Here is a 21,462-nt window from a genome sequence, read left to right as displayed (position 1 = left end):
GTTTTGCCACCAAGTCTGCTCTCAGTCTAATATTTCAGGTTGGGAACTGCAATCTGTACTACAGCTGTTGAGCAATGTGGGTACACCACTCACTTGTAGTGGGGAAGACAGACTCCTGGCCACAAGCTATAGGTTGGTTGAAAGGCTAAAGCCTTCTTAATCCAGCTATGCCTTTGTATACAGCAAACCCTCACTATTCACGGGTTTGGCATTTGTGGTTTAAAATATTCACAAATGCCAAACCCACTTCTTAAATACACTTAAAGGAGCAACTCAGGAGCTCTGCGCTTGCTGCTGCCATCACACTCCCGCAGTTGCCAAAGCAGCTGTGCCGCGCTCTCCCCGTCACCCACCCACCCCCGGCCACTGAGTTCATGAACACAGATGGTGTTCATGAACACGGTGTCTTATTTGCAGATTTCACCATTTGCAGGAGATATGAGAACATATCCCCCTCAAATAATGAGGGTTGCCTGTAGAAGGTCCCAGGTCCCATCTGTCCTAAAACTGGAACAACATCATAGGATTAACACACAGCTTGTCACTCATCTATGATTTGCCTCACTGCAGCCAGGAATAGTTTGTACAGAAGAGGAAGACTGGTTTCAGTGTAAAGTCCAATGGCTGAGGTTTTGCTTCTCCTGCCTGGCACTTGAAGATTTTTCTTGACAGCCAAAGCTGTCCCTCTGATGCTTTGAGGCCACCACCTCCTGCTGATCTCAGGTAGCTATAAATGGAAGGAGGAACTCTTTGCTTACTTAAGTGTCTGGTCCTTTTCCTAGCCTGGAAAATGCAAAGAGAAATCCATATAAATTGCTTGCTAAGGTGGAAAGGAACAACCAGTGCTCTCCACCTCTGCAGTAAGGGGCCACCTCCAGCCTGTCTCTCTGCATCCTTTTTTAAGGTTTGGTAAGTGATTTTGTTGAGAGGCTCAAGGAATAACCATGTCTGGACAAGATTTAACACTGCTTGGGCCTGTTCTGGGTGTATGGTTGTAGGGGCAAAGAAACCCAGAAGAACCTTGTGGTGGTTCTACCCAAAAGGTCAAGCCAGCTCTGGCAGTAGCAATTTTCTAGGAATTACAGCAGTACTGCTCTCCTCTGCAATGATGTTACCTGAGCAGGTGACGATGAGGATGGGAGCAATGGAGGCCTCATTTTGTTTTTGGCACTGGACAGATGCAAAAGCCTGACTTAGACTATGGACAAATGTACATTTGAAGCAGCCTCAAAAGGGGAGTGCGAACTGCTGCTCTGGACCATGTAGCTTATAGCAGATTTCACACTGACTGTTACTTGTGCATAAGTCTGTAGCCATACAAAGTGTAGCAAAACCGCTCTGACTTTAATCCTGCTTCATCCACGGTCAAAACTGAGGCAGCCTAACTTATTTGTGTCGGTATGGCACCTTCTTCCCCTTTGGAAGCTGCTCCAAGTCTATGCAAGTCCCCTTTTGAAGCTGCTCCAAGTCTAGATTTATTTTGAAATTCTTTCATCAGCCATTTAGCACCCACCATTCTACACATCCCCACACACACCCAAAACAGCTGCCATCCTTCCTGCTAATCTATCACAATATCTCCCAGGAACCTATTCTGCCCCTCTGGACTGGTACCTGTAAGAATCCCCTTTACAAATGCCTTTCAGGGCTACTGTGTGCACTTGCAAGCCAGGCAAAAAGTCAGGATCTGTGAACTAGCTGGGATGGAAGATTCCAACAGGAGTGTCCCATTTTGCCAATACAAATTAATTATTCAAACCGGGATAGAGACATGGATGTTCCTGTTCTAACCTTTGTACTGCCACTGCTGTATGGCAAAGCCTCTCAGTGCCTTACTGTTGGGACAAAATGAAAGTTTAGCAGATGTGTGATGATAAGCAATGGATGAGCATGTTGGTAGTTGAAATGATGTCTCATGCATCTGAGACATTATGTATCCGTTACAATTAATCCTCACAGCCCCCATGTCCAGTAAATAGAACTGTCCTCCCTTTATGGGTGCTGTATAATGAGAAGTTTGATAAAGGTGATGGACAGAGACTGGACTGAATGTCAGTGGCCGAATGCCCAGTCATATGCTCTGAGGACAGCTCCATACTCCCAAAGGAGTGCTATTCTCTGGAAGAGAGTAAGTCTCAGTTGGAAGTAGATGAGTCCTGCTGACTTTTTTATATATGTCATTCCGATCTAAAGAATGTGTTTTTTTTGGGGGGTAAGGGGGTGGAGAAGAGAAAAAAAAGTACCCCATACAGTATGTGCGTCTGCCTGCCCAGCACCTGTATGGAACTTAGCTCTTCATGATACTGAGATCAGATCTAAGGCCTTACTGAAAATCTATCCAAAAGAGCCTTTCCAGTGACCTGTGATGGTGCCATCCTTATCTAGAGAGGAATTAAGGCCAAATGGTTGAATAGTACTTAGCTCATTCTTATTGCAGCTTTGCTCTGTGCTTATGTGGCATCTGCCATAGGAGGGTCTCACAGCACTTTACAATCATTAATGGATTAAGCTGGACATTATCCCCATGAGGTAGGCAACAGTTATTGCTGCTTTACAGAGAGATTTAAGTATAAATCACAGGCTTGAACAATATGAACAATTTAAACATCAGTTCCCTGTAGGGTGAAAGTGTCAGCAAGAAGCTAATGGGTGCCAAAAAGAAGCCTGCACCCTAGCATCTTGCTGCTAAAACCTGAGCTGGCCCCCATCACCTTTCTTCAGTTGGCTTCACAGGACCAATGGATGAAAGCCCTTCATAGAGGATTGCTGTCTGACAAAGTTCAAGGGCTGTTCAAGGTACATGGTGGGATAGAGGTACCACATGACCACTCCTGAGGGGTTGACGATGACAGTGAAGTTGTGTTCAGGTGCCAAGCCACTGATGATGTTTCCACTGTACACATCTTGTGCCTGGAAAAGACACGGCTGTTACCAGTACTTCCACACACACTTCAACATGAAGTACTTTAAAAGCTCATCTATGCACAAGGCTCTATTGTCACTGCTGGTATGCAGTCATCTATGGCAGGCTAAACAAAGCCATCTGGCAAGGCCTGGTAACCTTATTCCATCACTGAGGAATAATGAATCTACCTGAGTGAACGGAATTTTTTTAAGAGGGGCACAAGGTATCTCTGCCCTCATATATGATTCCATTTTTCCTACTTCTTTCAACAGGACAAATACACAACCTTCTGTGCACACCCCACACTCCCTTTTGGGCTTGGATCATCATGATGGATCCAAAAAAAAAAAAAAATTAACTAACTGATTGTCAGGGTTAGTTCTGCTGACACCAAAACAGGATTTTGAACCAAGGCTCCAAGAGGCAGAACTGACTGATTAAAATGCAGAGTTGAGTTGGCCCTGAAATACATAGGACATGTGACCTCCTCTACTTCTAGGTCAGTGGTTCTCAATCTTTTTAGATGCTAGGCAACCCTCAGAAAAAAACAGTTCTGAGCTTTCACTTTCTGGCTTTGTCTATTAAAAAAAAATAGGAGCAATTCTTCTGTTGCAAAGAGCTCAAAGACCACAGCAGGTCAAAATGTTTTGGACACTGTAGATTCCTATTTGGTATCTCTGAGTTTATCTTGTGAATCAATATTGCACATCTAACAGTGCTTACATTGCATGGCACCTGTAAAAGGATCTCGAGGCACCCAGGGTGCTGCAACACCCTGGTTGAGAATCATTGCTGTAGGTTAAAGCATGCTCAGATGACACTAGGAAGAGGACAAACACCCACATAAAGGAAGGAAATTGATCCCCCCTTAGACTTAGGGATTGGTTTGACCATAAGCACATGAGCAAGACCCTCTGGCCACATACCAGACAGGTTTGTAAGTAACAGCAATGCCACCAGCACATCACAGCCAAGCTTCCACCCATAAATGCAGTCAAAGTACAAGGCTTCAGAAGATGAAAAGAACCCTCAGGTAGCAAATAAAGCATTCGTTGGTAACTGGGATTTCTTTTTGGTCCCTAAAGGTGACAAGCACAATCCCTGAAGTATGGTATTACCAGACCCTTTCTGCACAGAGACTGAGTTTTCTGTCTTGATTCTCCTAGAAGCATGAATCCATGCCCGAGTGGTGAATGTAAATTTGGCTTGGGGCTGTAATCTCGAATGCTACCATACACTGCACAAAGTTGAGAGCAGAGAGGTAGGCCAAACAGCACAGTGAGGGGTTGGTATCTGTCCTGCACTGAAATAAGACACCTGGAATGGATGGATTCCCAGATGATCTTAGGACTGTACAGCAGATGCATGGGGATGGATCATGGCAGTGCAGAGCTGACATGGCTTTTCTGTCTCACCTCATACACAGCATTCTCTGTGAAGTTGAGCCTGGCCAGGGAGGTAGTGTAGCGGTATGGCATATCTGTCCGCCGACTGAAGAAAACCAGGGCACTGGCTGAGTGGGAAAGTGGACGCAGGAACACCTCAATGTGAGATTTCTCCTAGGGAAGAAAGAGAGGTGTTTAGGTGTCACTGACAGGAACCACTTCTCCCTTCCTCTCCGGGAATGAGACAACCTCCCAGCTCCTCCCCAATACACTTGTTGGTTTTCAGGATGGCTTGTGAACCTGTATCTTCAGGACCTAAAAGCAGTGCTGAATACTCCTCTCTGTTGTGCATGCGGGTTACAGCAGGAAACAGCAGGCAGGAATGGGCTGCGATTTCTCTATGGCAGGGGTCGGCAACCCCTGACACGCGTGCTGAGCATGACACATGAGGCCATTTTGCTTGGCACGCCGCGGCCAGCCCTGGCTCCGGGAAGCTGCTGCCAGCAACGGAGCCTGGGCTGCTCCGAGCAGGGCTTGCAGCCTCCCAGCTGCCTGCTGGGAGCAGCCGGGGATCCCAGCTGGCAGCAGCTCCCCAGAGCCAGGGCAGCTGCAGCCAGGAGGCTCCAAACAGCTGTGCCGGGCTCCAGCACCAGCGCGAGCAGGCACCCCTTGGAGCAGGCAGCGGGGGAGGGTGCTGAGGCAGCGCAGCCCCAGTCTCTCCCCTGCTCCCGGCATGGAGGTGATGAGCCCGGCACAGCTGTTTGTAGCCAGGCCAGGTGCTCCGGCTCTGGGGAGCTGCTGCCAGCTGGGATCCTGCACTGCTCCCAGAAGGCAACTGCAAGTCCTGCTCGGAGCAGCCCGGGCTCCAGCAGCTACCCAGAGCCGGGGTAGCTGCTGGCAGCCACAGAGTCTGGGCTGGGGGGCAGGGGCTATGGGTGGGGGGCAAGGGGCAGTAGGGCTGGGGGACAGGGGCACAAGCAGGGCATCCTGCCATGTACCCCTTGCCCTCATTTTGTTTTTCTGCCATGCCGGCACTCCGGCACCTTCCGAGGTAGGCATTATGGTGTTTTTTGGCACTCTGGCCAAAAAACGTTGCCTACCCCTGCTCTATGGCCTTAATTTTACTAGTGTCTTGGCCCCAAGTTCCCAGAACCAACCAGGGCAAGGTTAACCTATGGGAAACACTCTTAGTTTTCCATGGCACAAGAGACAAAAAGGTGAACACTGTAGGGAGGTGACACAAGTCTAACTGAGCACTTTCATCATTCAAGTCTTCCCTCCCCTTCCACTCCATCTTCCAATCCTCCACTAACCATGTCAAACCCCATCTTCCAGTGCTGACAGATCGAATGCTGACCTCCCCACACTCCATAGGAAGTACTTGCTCTAGTTTCTGTTGTTCAGTGAATGATGTGACCTGATCTAGTTTGTTTCACCTGTCCTAACCAAACTTCCCAGGAGTCCCTTAGGCAGGCAAAAAGGAACCAACATGGGAATGAATTCATGAACCCTGCTGTTATGAAAAAGCCAGATAGTGAAAGAAGTCAATGTATGGGCCACTGGGCATCATTCAATTTAGAAAGACTGATAATCTAGGCAGGGAAGTTAAGATTCTTACTTTTTAGGTACCACATTTTCCTTGAATTGTTAAACCTCATCTAATCAACACCTTCGAGGTTTCACCCTTTTGGATGTTCTACTCCTTATTTTCTTTCCCCCAAACAATGTAAATCAGTCAAAAATGCAAGCTGAGAATAGACTTCATTTACCCTCCACTGAGAGCTGTGACACAGAGAGAAAGCAGAAGGAAGGAAAGCGGGCAAGGAAACCTATACCTTGACTTCCCACTTTCCTCTTTTCAGTTAGAAGCTACTCCATCCTTATAATGGACTACCTGAACAGCCTTGTTGTCATCTCTGAATTGAGTTGCAAAGAGGTGAATGTAGCAGGCAGGGCTCAATGGGTTAATCCACTGATTTTCTTCTGTGGGCAATATAATAGCGTCTGGGTCACCTTCTCCCCTGATGCCCAGCCAGAACCTCTCAGGTGTTGTTCCTCCATCTAGTTCCCCATTCCCAGCCTCATGTTCTCCAGCTCATGGCCTCTAATCCACCCACGCACACACACATTCCCTTGGATACCTTGAGGATCATGCGTCCCTGGATTCCCAAGGGGTCTTGGTTGATTTTGATCATCAGCTTGTTCTGCAGGATCTCCTTGGCACTTTGGGAGAGCATGCGGAGGTCATTGGACATTAAAAGGGGGGCAGCCAGCACTGTCCACAATGCCATCTGTGACCGAGACTGTTCAAAGCTGAGGCCAAAGTTCCCAATGATCAACTGTGGGACAAAAAAGGGAGCAGTGGGGAAGGGGCAGTGAGATAAAAGGGGAAAGGTGTGAAAGAGCAGAAGGGTAAAACCAATCAGTGAGACAGCAATTCTACCCCAGGGCAGGATCCAACCCACCAGGTGACAAGTGAGCACAGGAAGCTGGTGCATCTTTCCGCTCCTTTTCAAGCAGGCTGAGACTAGCTAATGCAGCGGATAAAAGTATAGCACCTCGCACAGGGAGGTTCAAAGTGATGTTCAATATGATGTGATGTTTATCTAATGCAAATCCATCAGCTAAAACAACTAACTCCCTTTTCCCATTCCAGACTCTTTCAACATGTGGCGGTGGGAAAAAGGAAGATCAGAACAGCTAGGCAGTGGGAGGGGTATGTGGAATGATTTTCAACAATTCTATGAACGCAGATCAAGGCTGAATAGAGAGCAAGGCAGCTCTGTTGATCTGCAGATTTGAATCATGCTCCCTTGGATCCTTCCACAAACCATCACCAGCCCTGCATCTAAGAAGGAGGTCCTGAAGAGCCTCACTACCTGCATCTCCATATCCACAGCCCAAAGTTACCATGTCTGGGTCATTCCAGTGGCCAGGACCAGCCACTGCCTGCAGCACATCTTGATTTTCTGAATACCAGTCCAGAATAGCGAGGACACTGTCCCAGGAGTCCTGAATATCACCATAGTTACGCCAGAGGTTGCAGATGTTTCCCAGGAGAGTGTAGTTCACCTGGAAAAGAACAAGATAAAAAGTAAGGGGCTATCAAGGGGAATGTCTGACAGACTGGTGGAGCACATCATCATAGTTTCGTAGTTGGTAGGGTTGGAAGGGACCTAGTCAGATCATCAAGTCCGACCCCCTGCCATGGGCAGGAAAGGATGCAGGGGTCAAACGACCCTGGCTAGGTGAATGTCTAGCCTTTTAAAGACCCCCAGGTTAGGAGCGTGCACCACTTCCCTTGGAAGTTGGTTCCAGCTCCTGGCCGCCCTGACTGCGAAGTAGTGCTTCCTGATGTCTAGCCTAAATCTACTCTCAGTCAACTTATGGCCATTATTCCTTGTTACTCCTGGTAGCGCTCAGGGGAATGGGGACTCTCCCATTGCTTGCTGGTCCCCCTTGGCCAGTTTGTAGATGGCCACCAGATCCCCTCTTAGCCTTCTCTTGTGGAGGCTGAACAGGTTCAGATCCTGTAGCCTCTCCTCGTAGGGCCTATCCTGCTGCCCCCGATCATGTGAGTGGCCCTCCTCTGGACCCTCTCAATGCTGTCCTCATCCCTCCTGAAGTGCGGTGCCCAGAACTGGACGCAGTACTCCAACTGTGGTCTGACCAGTGCTGCATGGGGGGGGGGGGGGATCACCTCTTTGGACCTGCTCGTGATGCATCTGTAGATGCATGACAAGGTGCGGTTAGCCTTACTGACCGTGTCCCCACATTGTCGGCCCATGTTCATTTTGGCCTCAATAATGACTCCAAGATCCTTTTCTGCCTCTGTGCTGACTAGAAGGGAGTTCCCCAGCCTGTAGGTCTGCTGCTGGTTCTTCCTCCCCAGGTGCAGTACCTTGCACTTGTCCATATTGAAACCCATCCTATTCTCATCCTCCCACCTCTGTAACCTGTCTAGATCTAGTTGTAGCCTGTCCCTCCCTTCTATCGTGCCCACTTCTCCCCACACCTTAGTCTCATCTGCAAATTTGAACAAGGTGCTTTTCATCCCCTCGTCCAAGTCACTGATGAAGATGTTGAACAGTGCAGGCCTGAGGTTCCGAGCCCTGGGGGACCCCACTGCCCACATCCCTCCAGGTCGAAAATGACCCGTCCACCACCACTCTCTGAGTGTGATCCTCCAGCCAGTTGGCGACCCATTTGACCGTGTAGGCGTCGACACCACAGTTGCCTAATTTTTTAATCAAGTGGGCTGGCAAAACCCACTATTCTGGGAACCTCAATGTCTGAAAGGTAACAGCAGATAGAAGGATCTTTTGAGAAGTGCAAATGGGTAATGGTCTGGGGAAATAGTTTATGAGGAAAGAATTGTAACTAAATAAGCACAGTTTTGAGCTAGAGAGATGACAGGGCATACAGAAGTCGTACACCAGGTGGGGATATAGGGACAGTTTGGGGAGATGTAAAGGACTAGAGCAGGGGTCAGCAACTTGCAGGGCCTCTGCCTCTGGTTTGTGGAGTCATGGATCTGGCAACGTTCAGCGGGGGAAGTGGGCAGAAAGGGACTATACCCTGTCAGCAATTTAAGCTGTCACAGCCAGACACCAGGGACTTTGGTGAAGGGGGAACTTCATGGCTCCCCACCCCCACAGAAAACACTGCTGACACCTGGACTACAGTATCAGGGGTGATGTAAAAGCAAGCTCAAGGAAAACTCACCTGGGTGTCATGAAATATTTAACAGTGAGCTCTGTCCCACCTGATATTCCCTTTCAGAGACTGGAGCCCACAAGCCCACCCTGACGCGTGGAGTGAGGGAGCAGTGGAAAAAAAGGCATAATGTATGGATCTGCATAACTCCAAATGGAAACCCTCCCAGGAGAATCAAGGCAGGACACTGATCAAAGAAAATCCAGCAAGTCCCAGTGTGTGCCATGCTGTGCTTTACCTTGGGTGGAAGCCCTCCTTGGTAGGCTGGCCAGCTGCAGGAATAGGCGATGGGACGGCCCGTCATGTTCAAGGCCTTTGTCATTCTAGGGTAGCCTTTGAGAGTCAAGAAATCCAGCAAGTCAAGGAGATGGCTGGCACTGACCTAGATAAACAGATTTCTAAGCCAGAAGGGACCTTTGTGATCCTCTACTCTGACATTGGACATCCCCGCATGAATTCGTGTTTGAAGGAGAGCCTCCCTTATTGCTCCATCACCCCATAGCTACAACCCATATACTATACCTCAGGAAAAAACTAAAACATTTGCTGAGGAACCTGTTCACATGTACTTCTTGTGAGATATTTTAAGTGACTCGTTAACAGAAAGGGAGGAGCAGGGGGCACCAGAGGAGAAAAACAAAAGCTGCTTCCTTAAGGATCAAATATTTGAGGCCCTCCCTACTCGTGCTCAGATCCCAAGGCTGGAACATGATCCCCATGGGCTAGACTCCTCACCCAAATACAAAGTCATAACACATTCACACTCTACTACTAAAAGGATTTCTGAGGAAAGCGGTGCCACCTTATGGCCAGTCAGGACAACTCCCTGCTCTGTACAGTCACCTCTCCCTTTGTTGAGAAAGTATTTCATGTGTCAGTCTCATCATCTCAGAAGGCTTGGATAATCTTCTAAAGGCCCAAGCAGGCAGAGGCCTAGAATGGAAGTCATTAGGACATGACCTTACAAAGCTTCAACATGAGCACAGCAGGGAACGCTGGCCTTTTGTCATGGGACAGCTCCATACTCCACCATTTACGCACATCCATTCTGAAATGCACCACCAGAGCCCTTTGAGGCTGCTCCTGTTTCCAAGGGCAGCACGTGAAGTCTCAACGCCATGGGTTACAGAGATGGAGACCAGAAGCAAGGTGGTCATGCCTCCCTTTACTGTGATACACAACAGAGAACCTACTGATTATAACCCACAGACTGAGACGGTGTCTGCTGTAGCACAGGGGAAGACCTTTGCGCCTCAGTCTCTCTGCCTCAGTGAGAGATGCAACTCCAAATCTAGGCAAGCCAGGGAGGAGATGGAAAGACAGACAGAGAACCACAGACATTACCCTGGGCCTGCTCATCCTCTGAAGAGTAGCAGCCATCCAGCTTCAGCATGTCCACACCCCAGTGTGCAAAGGTTAAGGCATCCTGTTCGATCTGATCTAGTGTGGTTCCCGGGTAGCCACCACATGTATAGGTGCCAAGGTCACCATAAATGCCCATTTTCAGTCCCCGGGAGTGCACCTGCAGGAGGAGGAAAGACTGTGAAAGCAAGACTGAGAGCCCTTGGGTTTTCATGAGGGGAAGTGTGAGTGTAAGAGAGAGCATGAGAACAAGCACAAATTCCAGGGGCTGGCGCTTTACCATCTCTCATAGTTTGAGACCATCACCTCCCATATGTCTTGGGGTTGGAGCCACTCAGCACCATGTCACAGACCTCACACCTTGAGGACATGACCTGAAATGCAGCTGATAGAAAAGGCACATTCTGCTCTCCCCTCCTCTGGGCTCAAACTTTCCAGCAGAAGCAGATGCTTACATAATCTGCCAAGGCTTTGATCCCTCTGGGGAACCTCTCAGGATCTGGGACCAGTTGCCCTGATGCATCCCGTTGCTTTGCCATCCAGCAATCATCGATGTTCACATACACGTAGCCCAGCTCCTTCCAGCCATCATCTGCCAGGCGGTCTGCCATGTCCATGAAGAGCCTCTCACTGGGAGAAGAGAAGAGAGACTCAGAGGCAGAGGTAACAGGGCAACCCATTATATACTGTTCTACCAACAAAACTTAGTACCCTGCTACTCCTTACCCCAAATGTGGGTTGAAAAAACCATCAACTGACATTGATTTGTGTAAATCCTGAACAAAAACAGGAAAAAAAACTTTGAGGTCCCACCTCTTCCCTGCCATTGCCTTTGTGGCCTGGGCTCTGTAGCAGACTTTCAAGGACATTGTCCAGCCCTGTTTTAAAGCAACATCTGTTTCTCTTGGAAGACTACTCCACCACTCAGCAGAGCTTGCCAACAGTAAATGTTTCCTATCACTCCTACGCAGGCCCCTCAAAACCTCAGTGATTCTATCTATCTAGGGTACTAACATGGCTGCATTACTGGAGTACTTTACAGGACAGTTGGGAGAATCAGTGCATGAAAAACTGTGAAGCAGGGCAGTCTTATTATCCCCACTGTACAGATACGAAACCAAGGTACAGAGAGTCTAAGTTACTTGCCTATCAGCATGTGAGTGCTCTGGGTGGGAGCAGGCTAGTACCCCAACTTCCCTAGCATCTTTGATCTCCTAATTCTGCTTGCTATTCACACCCTTCAAATGTATGTTGGCAATTACCACCTGCCTCCCTTAGTCACGGCAAGGCCAATGCAGATATACATAGTTCATTCACTTTTCTAGGTCACAATTTCCTACCCCTGCAGCAGGTTTGTTTTTTAAATTCCCTCCCATTTCTTACCCTCTTTGGGCTCCTGAGGTCCCAGAACTGAATCAGAGATTCTCACCAAGGTCTTAGGTGGGGCTCTGTATTGAGGGCCTATCTCCTCCCTCATCAGCTATTAATACTACCTATTATTTGTTACATCAGCATCCACCTTCTCATGTGGGGTATTATAAAAGTATAGAAACAATACTGGCCATCCATCAGAGCTTATGGTCTAAGTATATTTGATCCTGGGTCTTTGTAGAGCCAGTAGACAGGAGGATCTCTTGAGGTCCTGTTGCCCTATGATACCCCCCCAGACTATGACAATAAGTGGGTGCAAGGCAATTACGAGAGGGAGTGACAGGGTGGTTATGTAAGGGTAGCAGTGATGAGAACATACCTGGGTGGATCCAGGATTTCCTTAAAGGGGGTTCAACTCTCTCCTCAGACCAGGAGGATGGGGGCGAGGCATAGCTGGAGTCCCCAACTTGGCAGGGGACATCATGGAGCAGGGCACAGATCAGTGAATTAGCAATGAAGCTGGGGGGTGGGGGGTAAGGGAGGACAGGGAGGGGGAATACCCCAACCCCTGCTGACACTGCTGCTGCTACCCCCAGATGGCCTGAGGCCAGGATCAAGGTCACAGAGCCACTCCTGTCCCACTTCAACCAGGGGCTGTGGAGGTGGCTGCTCAGAGTGCCTGGCCCAGCTGTGGACAGAGGTAGTAGCACACCAGTCCCTTCTCCCTGTCCCCCTTTTCTCCCAGTGTCCCCTACTGGCAGGGAGCTGGTGGTAGAGAGAGGAACCTGCATGCTACACCACTGTCCCCAGCTGAGCCAGACAACCCGCACAGCTCTTCCCTGCAGCACAGGGCAGAAGTAACTCTAGGTCCCCTCCCTAGTGCCTCCTGGGGGCAGCAACAACAGCACATAGGTTCCTCCTTCCAGCACCTGCTCCCAGCCAGTGGGAGACCCTGAGTGGGGGCTGAAGCAGGGGAGGGAGGGCAGGGAGCAGGCACTGGAGGGAAGAACCTGTTCACCACTGCTGCTGTCCCCTGCTGAGCCTGATACCCTGCACAGCTGTAGCCTGTGGTTGGAGGAGGGCAGGAGCAGTTCTGGAGGTCCCCCTGTACCCATATCAGCTGGGCACAGCAGCAGAAGAGGGGTGTGCTCACACCACTGCACCTCCCCTGAATGCCCCCTGGGAACACACAGTTACAGAGACTAACCAAGCAGACAATTACATGCGTTGGGCAAATTAAACTGATGTCATTTTGCCATCTGTCTTCACACTGGGAGTACTTGTATAGAATCATAGAAAATTAGGGTTGGAAGGGACCTCAGGAGGTCATCTAGTCCAACCCCCTGCTCAAAGCAGGACCATTCCCAACTAGATTATTCCAGTCAAGGCTTTGTCTGGCTGGGTCTTGAAAACCTCCAAGGATGGAGATTGCACCACCTCTCTGGGTAACCTGTTCCAGTGTTTTACTACCCTCCTAGTGAGAAAATTCTTCCTAATATCTAACGCAAGCTTCCTTTACTGCAACTTGAGACCATTTTTCCTCGTTCTGTCATCTGCCACCACTGAAAACAGTCTGGCTGCATCCTCTTTTGAACCTCTCTTCAGGTATTTGAAGGCTGCTATTAAGTCCCCTCTTAGTCTTTCCTTCTCTAGACTAAAAAAAGTCCAGTTCCCTCAGTCTTTCCTCATAAGGCATGTCCCCCAGCCTCCTCACCATTTTTGCTGTCCTCCACTGGACTCTAAAATTTGTCCACATCCTTTCTGTAGTGGGGGCCCCAAAACTGAACATAGTACTCCAAACGTGGCCTCACCAGTGCTGAGTAGAGAGAAATTATCACTTCCCTGCACCTATTGGCAACACTGCTACTAATGCAACCCAGTATGCTATTAGCCCTCTTGGCAACTAGGGCACACTGCTGGTTCATATTCAGCTTATTGTCCACTTATCCACTATTTTCCTTGACAGTCAGCAGTGAGAGAAGACATTATATTAACATTTGTCTTGTGCACTTCACAGTGGGATGGGCAGATCATATTTTTAGATGTGCTTCTGCTGCTACAGAACATTTTTCTTGCCTTTGCTCCAAGCCCCCTTGCTTTTCATGCCTCAGCTTAGAAATGGCCAGCATGCCAATCCAGAATCCTGTGAGTTTCTGCTGGGGTGAGATGAAACAGGGCTCGATTTCTTCAAAAAGCATTTTGGTGCTACAGGAGGGGGTCAAATCTTCTAGGATGGATCAGGAGTTCTCAAAACAGGATCTGACATTTCTGTTGCCAGAAAGAACAAAGGCACACCCCAGCCAAAGTGAAAATTTAAATAAACCTGAGGCTTCAGTTGAAAAACTACAGATTCATCCTATCAGTGGGAGCCCGGAAGACAATTCTCTCCACAAAACATATCTGTCTATTACTGCATGCTAAGGCAATCTTAAGTCTTTTTCTGGAGCATGAGATTTTGGTGCTGCGGGAGTTGGGAGGCTGGCCTGGACTCCCTAGCATCTTAACCCAGGACAGCAGTCTTCTAATTCAGGGTCTGTGTTCTTTGCCTTGTGGTGAACTTTGATTCACGAGTGAAATGAGTTTGGGTGGTTATCTTGCCTCAGACCCCTCTAGGTGGGATTTTGCATCGCAGCCTACCCCTTGCTCCTCCACACAATTACTACCCAAACTCTGGCACAACATGCCCACTCCTTCAGAGATCTCTGCTCTTAACACCTCTACTCCTTTTCCCCTCCAGCTATCAAGGAGCTGTAGATGGAGGGAGGAAAAGGGTTGCTACCCAAGGACTGGGGCAGAGTGAGGGAGGGAGGGAAAGGAGGAGACACTGGCTCTGCTCAGGGTGCCCATGGGATGGGTTAGGGGGTGACGATTCAGATTGGGCATCACCCTACCTTCCCTGGCACTGAAGGCAGCAGCTATTCAATCAAAACTGAACACTAAGCTGACGCTTTAGCTCTGGACATCTAGAGGGGAGCATGGCATTTCTCTGTGGCTCCCTCACTGGAAAAAGGAGCCACATGGATCTGAACTATATAGGTAGTTTGCCTTTTTGTCCTCATAAAGCAGCTTCCCCACTCACCTGATACAGTTCTGGGGGTCTATTTTGCAGTCAGTGTTGCAGCGAAATCTCTCCCAAGCCAGCCAGCCCATTGGGGGCGTCCGCATAAGCCCATTCTCTAGTGCTAGGGCACAGGCCACTAGGGCCAGGCCACAGACACAGGCCACCAACTTCATTGCCCTGGAGCAAGGGTTGAACACTAGAAGAGAAAGAGATACAAACCTGTCATTGGAAGGAGTCCCTTGCTGTCACAGGGATCAGCAGGGTTGACTGGAGGAGTGCCCCCCTGCGGCAGGTCACCAGCGGGTAGCAATACCTCCTGTGTCCCCTCATATAGGCCAGTGGTGAGAAGAAAAATGAGGTACAGCATGTCCTACCCTACGTAGCAGGACAAGATCCTCTAACTCTGCCCCATGCAAATTATGGCCCTTTTGGCATATAAGAATTTGACTGTGTTGGGCCACCACAGGTCACATGCGTGACAGATCCTGTGCCAGGATCCGGTTGGTTGGTTACTTCCTCTCAGTTAAAATAAACGAAGGCAGATGGTTGTAGTGTCTAAGGGGGGGGGTGCTTCTCAATTATTTGTACCATCCCCCCATTATATTATGTTAGGGCTCCCTCCATATGCATCCTTCCTCTTCCTTATCATCCCACTATGTGGGAGTGTTTACAGCAAGTTCTTCTACCAGTGTCATCTCCAGCATGTCACTCCATCTGCACCCTAGTGCTTTCACTAAATCGACAGACTAATATACCATTTGTTCTTCAGTTAATGCTGCACCATAAATGAGGGGAACAAAGACATGATAAAAAATCTCAATGTAGTAACACAGTAGGTGCCCCTGCTCTTGTAAACTCACCTAACACAGATGGGGCTTGGCCAGTCAGGTATGGAGCCTGAGAGCAGGCAGCCTGTCAGCAATTTAAGTAACACAACATCCAACTTGCTCTCAGCATAGAGATGGCATAGTACTCACAGCAAGGAAAGCATTGCTAAAGGGCCTGGGTGGGAATGCAGATGTTTAACATGTGGTTGGAGTTAGAAAAATGCTAACTCTTGCCATTCTATTTGGGCTGTCGTAGGATATTTGATAATCCCTACAGGACCCAGCTCCAGGAGTCATGTGAGTAAGTAAGACTTCCATTTTTTAAAATCAGTTTCTAGCCCTGAGGGTCACAGAGAAAAATCTTTGTTTCAAATGCTGCAGCACCAGAAGACAAAAAGAACCCAAAAGTTATTACTTAAAAAAATCCTAATATGTAGGCTACTCTCACAGGCCTGCTTTCTGAATGCTTGGAGTAGGCAATATCGAATACAGCTCTGTATAAATGGCACCTGCCCCCTGTGGGCCTCCCATTGCTGTCTGCTTAGGTTATGGACAAATACAAATTGCTAGTACCATTCGCCAGGAGTCAGAACAGGGTTTGGCAGTGATGGTGGGGAATACCCACAGTGTACAAACATCTCTATGGCAGGCTCAGATGGCTACTCTGGCTCTGCACCTCCCCAGCTCCACAGGAACTCCTGATGCAGGAGACTGTTGGGAGGAACTCCTACATCCAGTACGCTTATCAGCTGCCACAAGGCTCTTGGGATCCAGAGCAAGAGCTAAGACTGTCCCAAGGGCTGCTTGACCTCACATCACATGCCAAACCAGCCCCTGGCAACTCCAGCACAGGGGAGATCTTCCCTTCATCCCAGCACTGGGATCTGTACTAGTTTAGGGCTGTATTAGGGCAGTGGTTCTCAATCTTTTTAGACTTGAGGCATCCCAAGAGAGACTAAAGGCACCCCTTGGAAAATGCCCTCTCTTAGTTTTCATACTTTTTTTGAGTGCAGAAAAATAATAAAGTAGTTTCTTCTATTGCAAAGGATTCAGAAAGACCACAGCTATGGATGTTTATTTGAAATCCCTGGGATCATCCCATGAATCATGTTTGCACACCTAACCGAGCTGACATTGTGCATCACCCTGTCACGCCCTTGAAAGGATCTCAAGGCCCCCCTAAAGGCTGTGGCACCCTGGTTGAAATAGTTAGGGCCTATTTGGCTGACTGTGGCCTGCCACAAGAGCAACATCTTGAACACCACTAGGGAAATATTCATCCTAGAAGAAGGTGGATAGCAAGCACTGTTGTTTGCTTGCTAAAGGGGGAGAGAGGTAGTCAAACAAGAGGTCACACCCTACAGCAATATCTGAATAAAGTCTGAATAGAGACCTCGGTGGAGCTGCGGGAACTAGAGCAGGGAGGCTGCCTTTATTGGGACCAGTATCCCCATTGTGTGTATGACTCTACCAGCATAAGCAACAAAGCAGCTAGCTCAAAGCTGCTGCCTGCAACATGTGCAGGCAGAAGCAGAAGACATGCATTCTGGGGTATCGCTTCACTCAGTCATCTAAAAAGAGGAGTGTAGGTCCCTGCAAAGCAAACTGAGGAAGTTGTGGCAGGGGTGCATGCAACTCTCAGCTTCTCATTTTCTCTTTAACCAAGTGTAAATCTTAGTCTCGAAACTGGGCGTCAAAGCCTGAAATGGTCACGAGTGCAGATGGACAAAAAACAGGGAGATTACTGTTGCTCAGACTGACTGTTTGCTTTTCTGCAATGTTAACTGTAATGTTAACTTATCAAGGCAAGAGCTGCAATCTATGAGCACTTTCATACATGTTCTGGTGTGGGGGGGGGGGGGGCAGAGGTGCTTTAGTTATACTAGTTCCAAGAACCGCTCTAATTAAAGCACTGAAGTGTCTCTTGTATCAGCATCCCCACACTTCAAAATGGCAGTGGAGGTGCTTGAACTAAAGCTCGTTTGACAACCATTGGTTCAAGCGCCCCGCCACCATTTTGAAGTGTGAGGATGCCGATACATGAGATGCGGAAGGCTGGTAGAGCGCAGTAATTACCACGATCCAGCAGATTCAATTAATTACAGCACATGAGAGCACCCTCCAAGCTCATGTACAGGCACTAATAGGCATTTCTAGGTATGATGATGAGTAGTAGGTGATGAGATTTGGGGGGAGGTCTCATTCAGTAGCTCAGGAGAGGCATCAGGAGGGCTTCTTAAATGGCATGCAACTATTGCATCAAATAAACCCAGTACTGAATTATCTACCTGGCAGTCTGCCCCAGTCAGAAACATCTCCTAGAACCCTCCTGCAGCCTGCCCTGTTTTAGAGAGCATACTTATGTTCTCATGGTCACCTGAACATAAATCATGCATGCTGCTCTAGTCTGTGAGGGGATGTATAGGATGTTAATGAAAAAATATGTACTTATTGCACTGGGGGCAAGGCCCTGCTTGGAATCATCTCCTAGCCTTGATCTGCATGCTTCTATTTAGATCTCAACAGGATCATGGACAGCACAGTAAATCTGCTGTCTAGGATCACAATTCCTCCCTACTAGCCCACTCCCGGGGGGTGGGGAAATCAACACAAGAATTTTCATTGACTTCAATAGACCCTCGATTTTGCACTCCCCCAATTTTATGTGAAGGGAAAGATCCTCAGAAATCCAAAGAGAGCTTAAGACTGTCACCATGGAAGCAAAAATTTGAGTAGATGCAGAACATGTCCAGAGGAGTGGGGAACAGGGTACAGAGCCTCTCATCCAACTCATTTGTTCCAAACCAACCCCAAGACAAAAGTGACTGCAAGCCCATGAGCTGCGTAGAAAGTGCCTGGTTCAGTTCGTAATGGGACAAATTCTCATATGGTAAAGTTCAGCCCCGTAATTTGCACAAACTGCTTGTTCGCCAGCTGTCTCAATAAATGCCAAGAAGTCAGTGGAACTCAAGCCTAGCGTGCTGTTCACAGCAAGCGGTGTAGGTCATGGCAGGCATCAGTCTGGGATGCATCTGTGCAGGGGTAGAATTAGGTGACCATCTAACCTTAGGATTTTACAAACTTAATCCTGATTTCAGGAACGGTCCACAGGCAGTTACTGATTTTGCTTCATCTTTGTTACTCGTAACTGTGAATGTATTACAACCTGCAGGGCATTTGTTATTCACGTTGTGTGACTGGATGTTTGAAACTTTAGAAATGAAAAGGCAGGCCCCGGATGCCATACTTAAGGCCTATTGTCTGTCTGCCCATGAAGTAACAACTCTGCAGTCCCAGAAACTGACACCAAAAACAGGGGGAGGGGGATCCTACTTTTTATAGAGAAAAATCAGAGAGGTTTGGGTCACAAACCAACGAGCCAAAAAGAGGGAACAGATAAAAAGTAAAGGAACATCAACTGTGGAAATATACACTCAGCACCTTACTTTCACCATACTTGCAGGTGTCTCCAGTCCAGCCTTTAGTCCCAGAGCACTCAAACAGCAGCAGTCTGCAGCTGCCTCCCCTCAGTCTGGGCCCAGCTCCTTCAGTTCACAGTCTCAGCTGACCAAGCCAGTGGGACTCCCGGCTCAACTGTGCACTCCTCCTACACAGGGCCGACTAGTCTCCCTGGGCAGGGGTTGCAAACACTGCACCCTTCTCGCTGGAGCCACACACACCTCTCCAGCTTGTCTGCCTCCCCTCCACCGCTCCGCAGACTGCATCCTGGTTCCGCCTGCTCTTACTCACATCACTCATTATAAAGTGTTCAAACAAAGAGCAGCCACTCCCCAACTTTTGTGCTAACTAAAACCTACATGCAAGAACTTCCACAGCAAAAAACAGTGCATGGATGGACAGAATGAGGAACAATACAGGACTGGAGTAAGTATTTCTGAACAAGCACTTGCACCCGTTCACACATGGGAGCTCTAGGACAAGCAGAAGTACACGCAGATCTGGATCATCTATTTTGTACCAGATCTTGGTAGTCTCCAAGCATATTCTAGTAGTGCTAGACACAGGACATGACAACTAACATGCTGTTATATGTTTGTTCTTTCCAGTGGAAAAATATCCCATAAAGGGTTTTATTTTGGAATAAATGCCTACGCCCAAAGAGCTATACATTTATGCTAGGAAAGGAAAGATTAGAAATGTACCCCAAATTTAAGAGTTCAGGGAAACGAAATAATCTTTTATCTGTAGAGACGGGCCTGCCTCACAAGACTTGAGGACTATTTCTGGAAAGCAGGTGGGGCAGGCGAAGGGCACAAGTAAAGACAGCATTGCTGCCATCTGCACTTTACATATTTTAGAAAGCTATGCAGAGGGTGTTGGCTCATTTACTAATCATCTGGTACAATCTTCACCCATGAAATAGCCGAACAACCCCATGACAGAGTGACAGCTTTCACACCAGATCAGCTGGAGAGCAGCCTCCAAACAGGAAACAATCCCAGCCCCTTATGGGGTGGAAAAGGGAACCTTCCACGTGAACAGAATAATCCCCTGTTAGCAGCCACAACTGCCAGGGGAAACTCCACGCACATGGACAGAAACACGCACTGGCATGAGACTCAGGTCTGGCTACAACAGTGATTCTCAGCCAGCGTCTTTTCAAGGGTGCTCGGACATGCCACACAACATTAGCACTATTAGGTGTGCAAACATGATTCATAGAGAAGCAGGGCTGGAAGGGACCTCCAGAGGTCAGTTGTCCAACCCCCTGCCTGAGGCAGAATCATCCCTCTTCAAACCAAGATAAGCCCAGATATTTCAAATAGGAATCCAAGGCGTTAAAAACATGATGACCTGCTGCTATCTTCCTGAGCATTTTGCAACAGAAGAAAGGCTCTAGTATTTGTCTGTGGTCAAAAAATAAGTGAAAACTAAGAGCTGGCATTTTCCACGGGGTGCCTGGCAGTTAACAAGGGGTGCCCCGAATCTAGCCAGGTGTGCCTTGAGTCTAAAAAAGGTTGGGGATCGCTGCTGTACATGGAGCCTTTCATCCAAACAGTTCCAAAACGCTTGGTTTGGCCATGCAGTGGTGTCACCCACCGCATGACCAAACAGGGCGCAAATGAAAGAGCAGTGATTTAAATGTATAGCACATTATATATGCATACATGAGGCACACAGGAGGGTATATATAATGTGCTATATGTTTAATGCAACAAAAGAGCAGCAATTAAACATATAACACACATATACATATGCACATATACGTATATGCCCACGCAAATAAATATGCGTATACACACACATGCATATACACCAAGGGAGGGCAATTATTTTGGGGGGAGGGCCGTTTACTGGGTCTTGGCAAGCCATCGAGGGCTGCATGACAGGCAGCCCAGGGCAGATAAATATTAATTTTCTAAATTTTTTAGGGACCCTGCGGGCTGGATTCGGGCACATTTTGCCCACCCCGATATACACAGGCAAGCGTATACATGCATACACAGACATCTACACACGCACCCGGGTTCACCCATGCATATACAAACGGGCACACCCATGCAGATACATGTGCATGCAGATATGCACACACACATACATATATCCTTACTTGCGCAGACACACGCAGACACACCAGTACGGTGGGGCCGGCTCCCCCCTTATCCCGCGGGGGAAGCTCCAGGCGCACGCCATGGCAGGGCCGGCCCGGGCCGCACTCACCGCGCGGGAGCTCCGGCAGCCTCCTTCCCCTGCTGATGGGCGGCTCCGCCCCGGCCCCGCCTTTCCCCGCCGGAGGCGGCCGGGACCTCCGGCTGCGGCGGGTCACGAGTCCCGTGGCGGCGGCGGCATTGCTGAGGCAGCGGCGCGGGCAGG

General features: G+C 48.7%; 1 protein-coding gene across 2 annotated transcripts; it reads right to left on the bottom strand.

Moving 5' to 3' along the window:
- Positions 1 to 2,406: 2,406 nt before the first annotated feature.
- NAGA (alpha-N-acetylgalactosaminidase) lies at positions 2,407 to 21,394 on the bottom strand. Of its 2 annotated transcripts, none has more exons than XM_019489294.2 (9): positions 21,310 to 21,394; positions 14,819 to 14,996; positions 10,824 to 10,998; positions 10,351 to 10,528; positions 9,245 to 9,339; positions 7,201 to 7,362; positions 6,432 to 6,629; positions 4,321 to 4,464; positions 2,407 to 2,910 (listed from the first exon to the last, which is right to left on the bottom strand). In XM_019489294.2, exons 2-9 carry the CDS (start codon positions 14,971 to 14,973, stop codon positions 2,728 to 2,730), a joined length of 1,290 nt encoding a protein of 429 aa, XP_019344839.1. In that variant the 5' UTR covers positions 14,974 to 14,996; positions 21,310 to 21,394; the 3' UTR covers positions 2,407 to 2,727. The 2 variants fall into 2 exon arrangements, with proteins under 2 accessions (XP_019344839.1, XP_019344838.1); XM_019489293.2 differs by lacking the exon at positions 21,310 to 21,394 and adding an exon at positions 21,200 to 21,287.
- Between the last annotated feature and the right edge of the window lie 68 nt (positions 21,395 to 21,462).

This window comes from Alligator mississippiensis, chromosome 4, assembly GCF_030867095.1.
Source record: "Alligator mississippiensis isolate rAllMis1 chromosome 4, rAllMis1, whole genome shotgun sequence".
Lineage (NCBI taxonomy): Eukaryota > Metazoa > Chordata > Crocodylia > Alligatoridae > Alligator > Alligator mississippiensis.
The sequence above is the reverse complement of the archived record's forward strand: the minus strand, read 5'-3'. Positions and strand labels throughout refer to the sequence as shown.

Coding starts and splice junctions, on each gene's coding strand:
- NAGA (XM_019489293.2), bottom strand. Junction 10,999..14,818: donor GACCCCCAGAACTGTATCAG/GTGAGTGGGGAA, acceptor CTCTTCTCCCAG/TGAGAGGCTCTTCATGGACA. Junction 4,465..6,431: donor AGGGACGCATGATCCTCAAG/GTATCCAAGGGA, acceptor TTTCTTCCCTAG/GAGAAATCTCACATTGAGGT.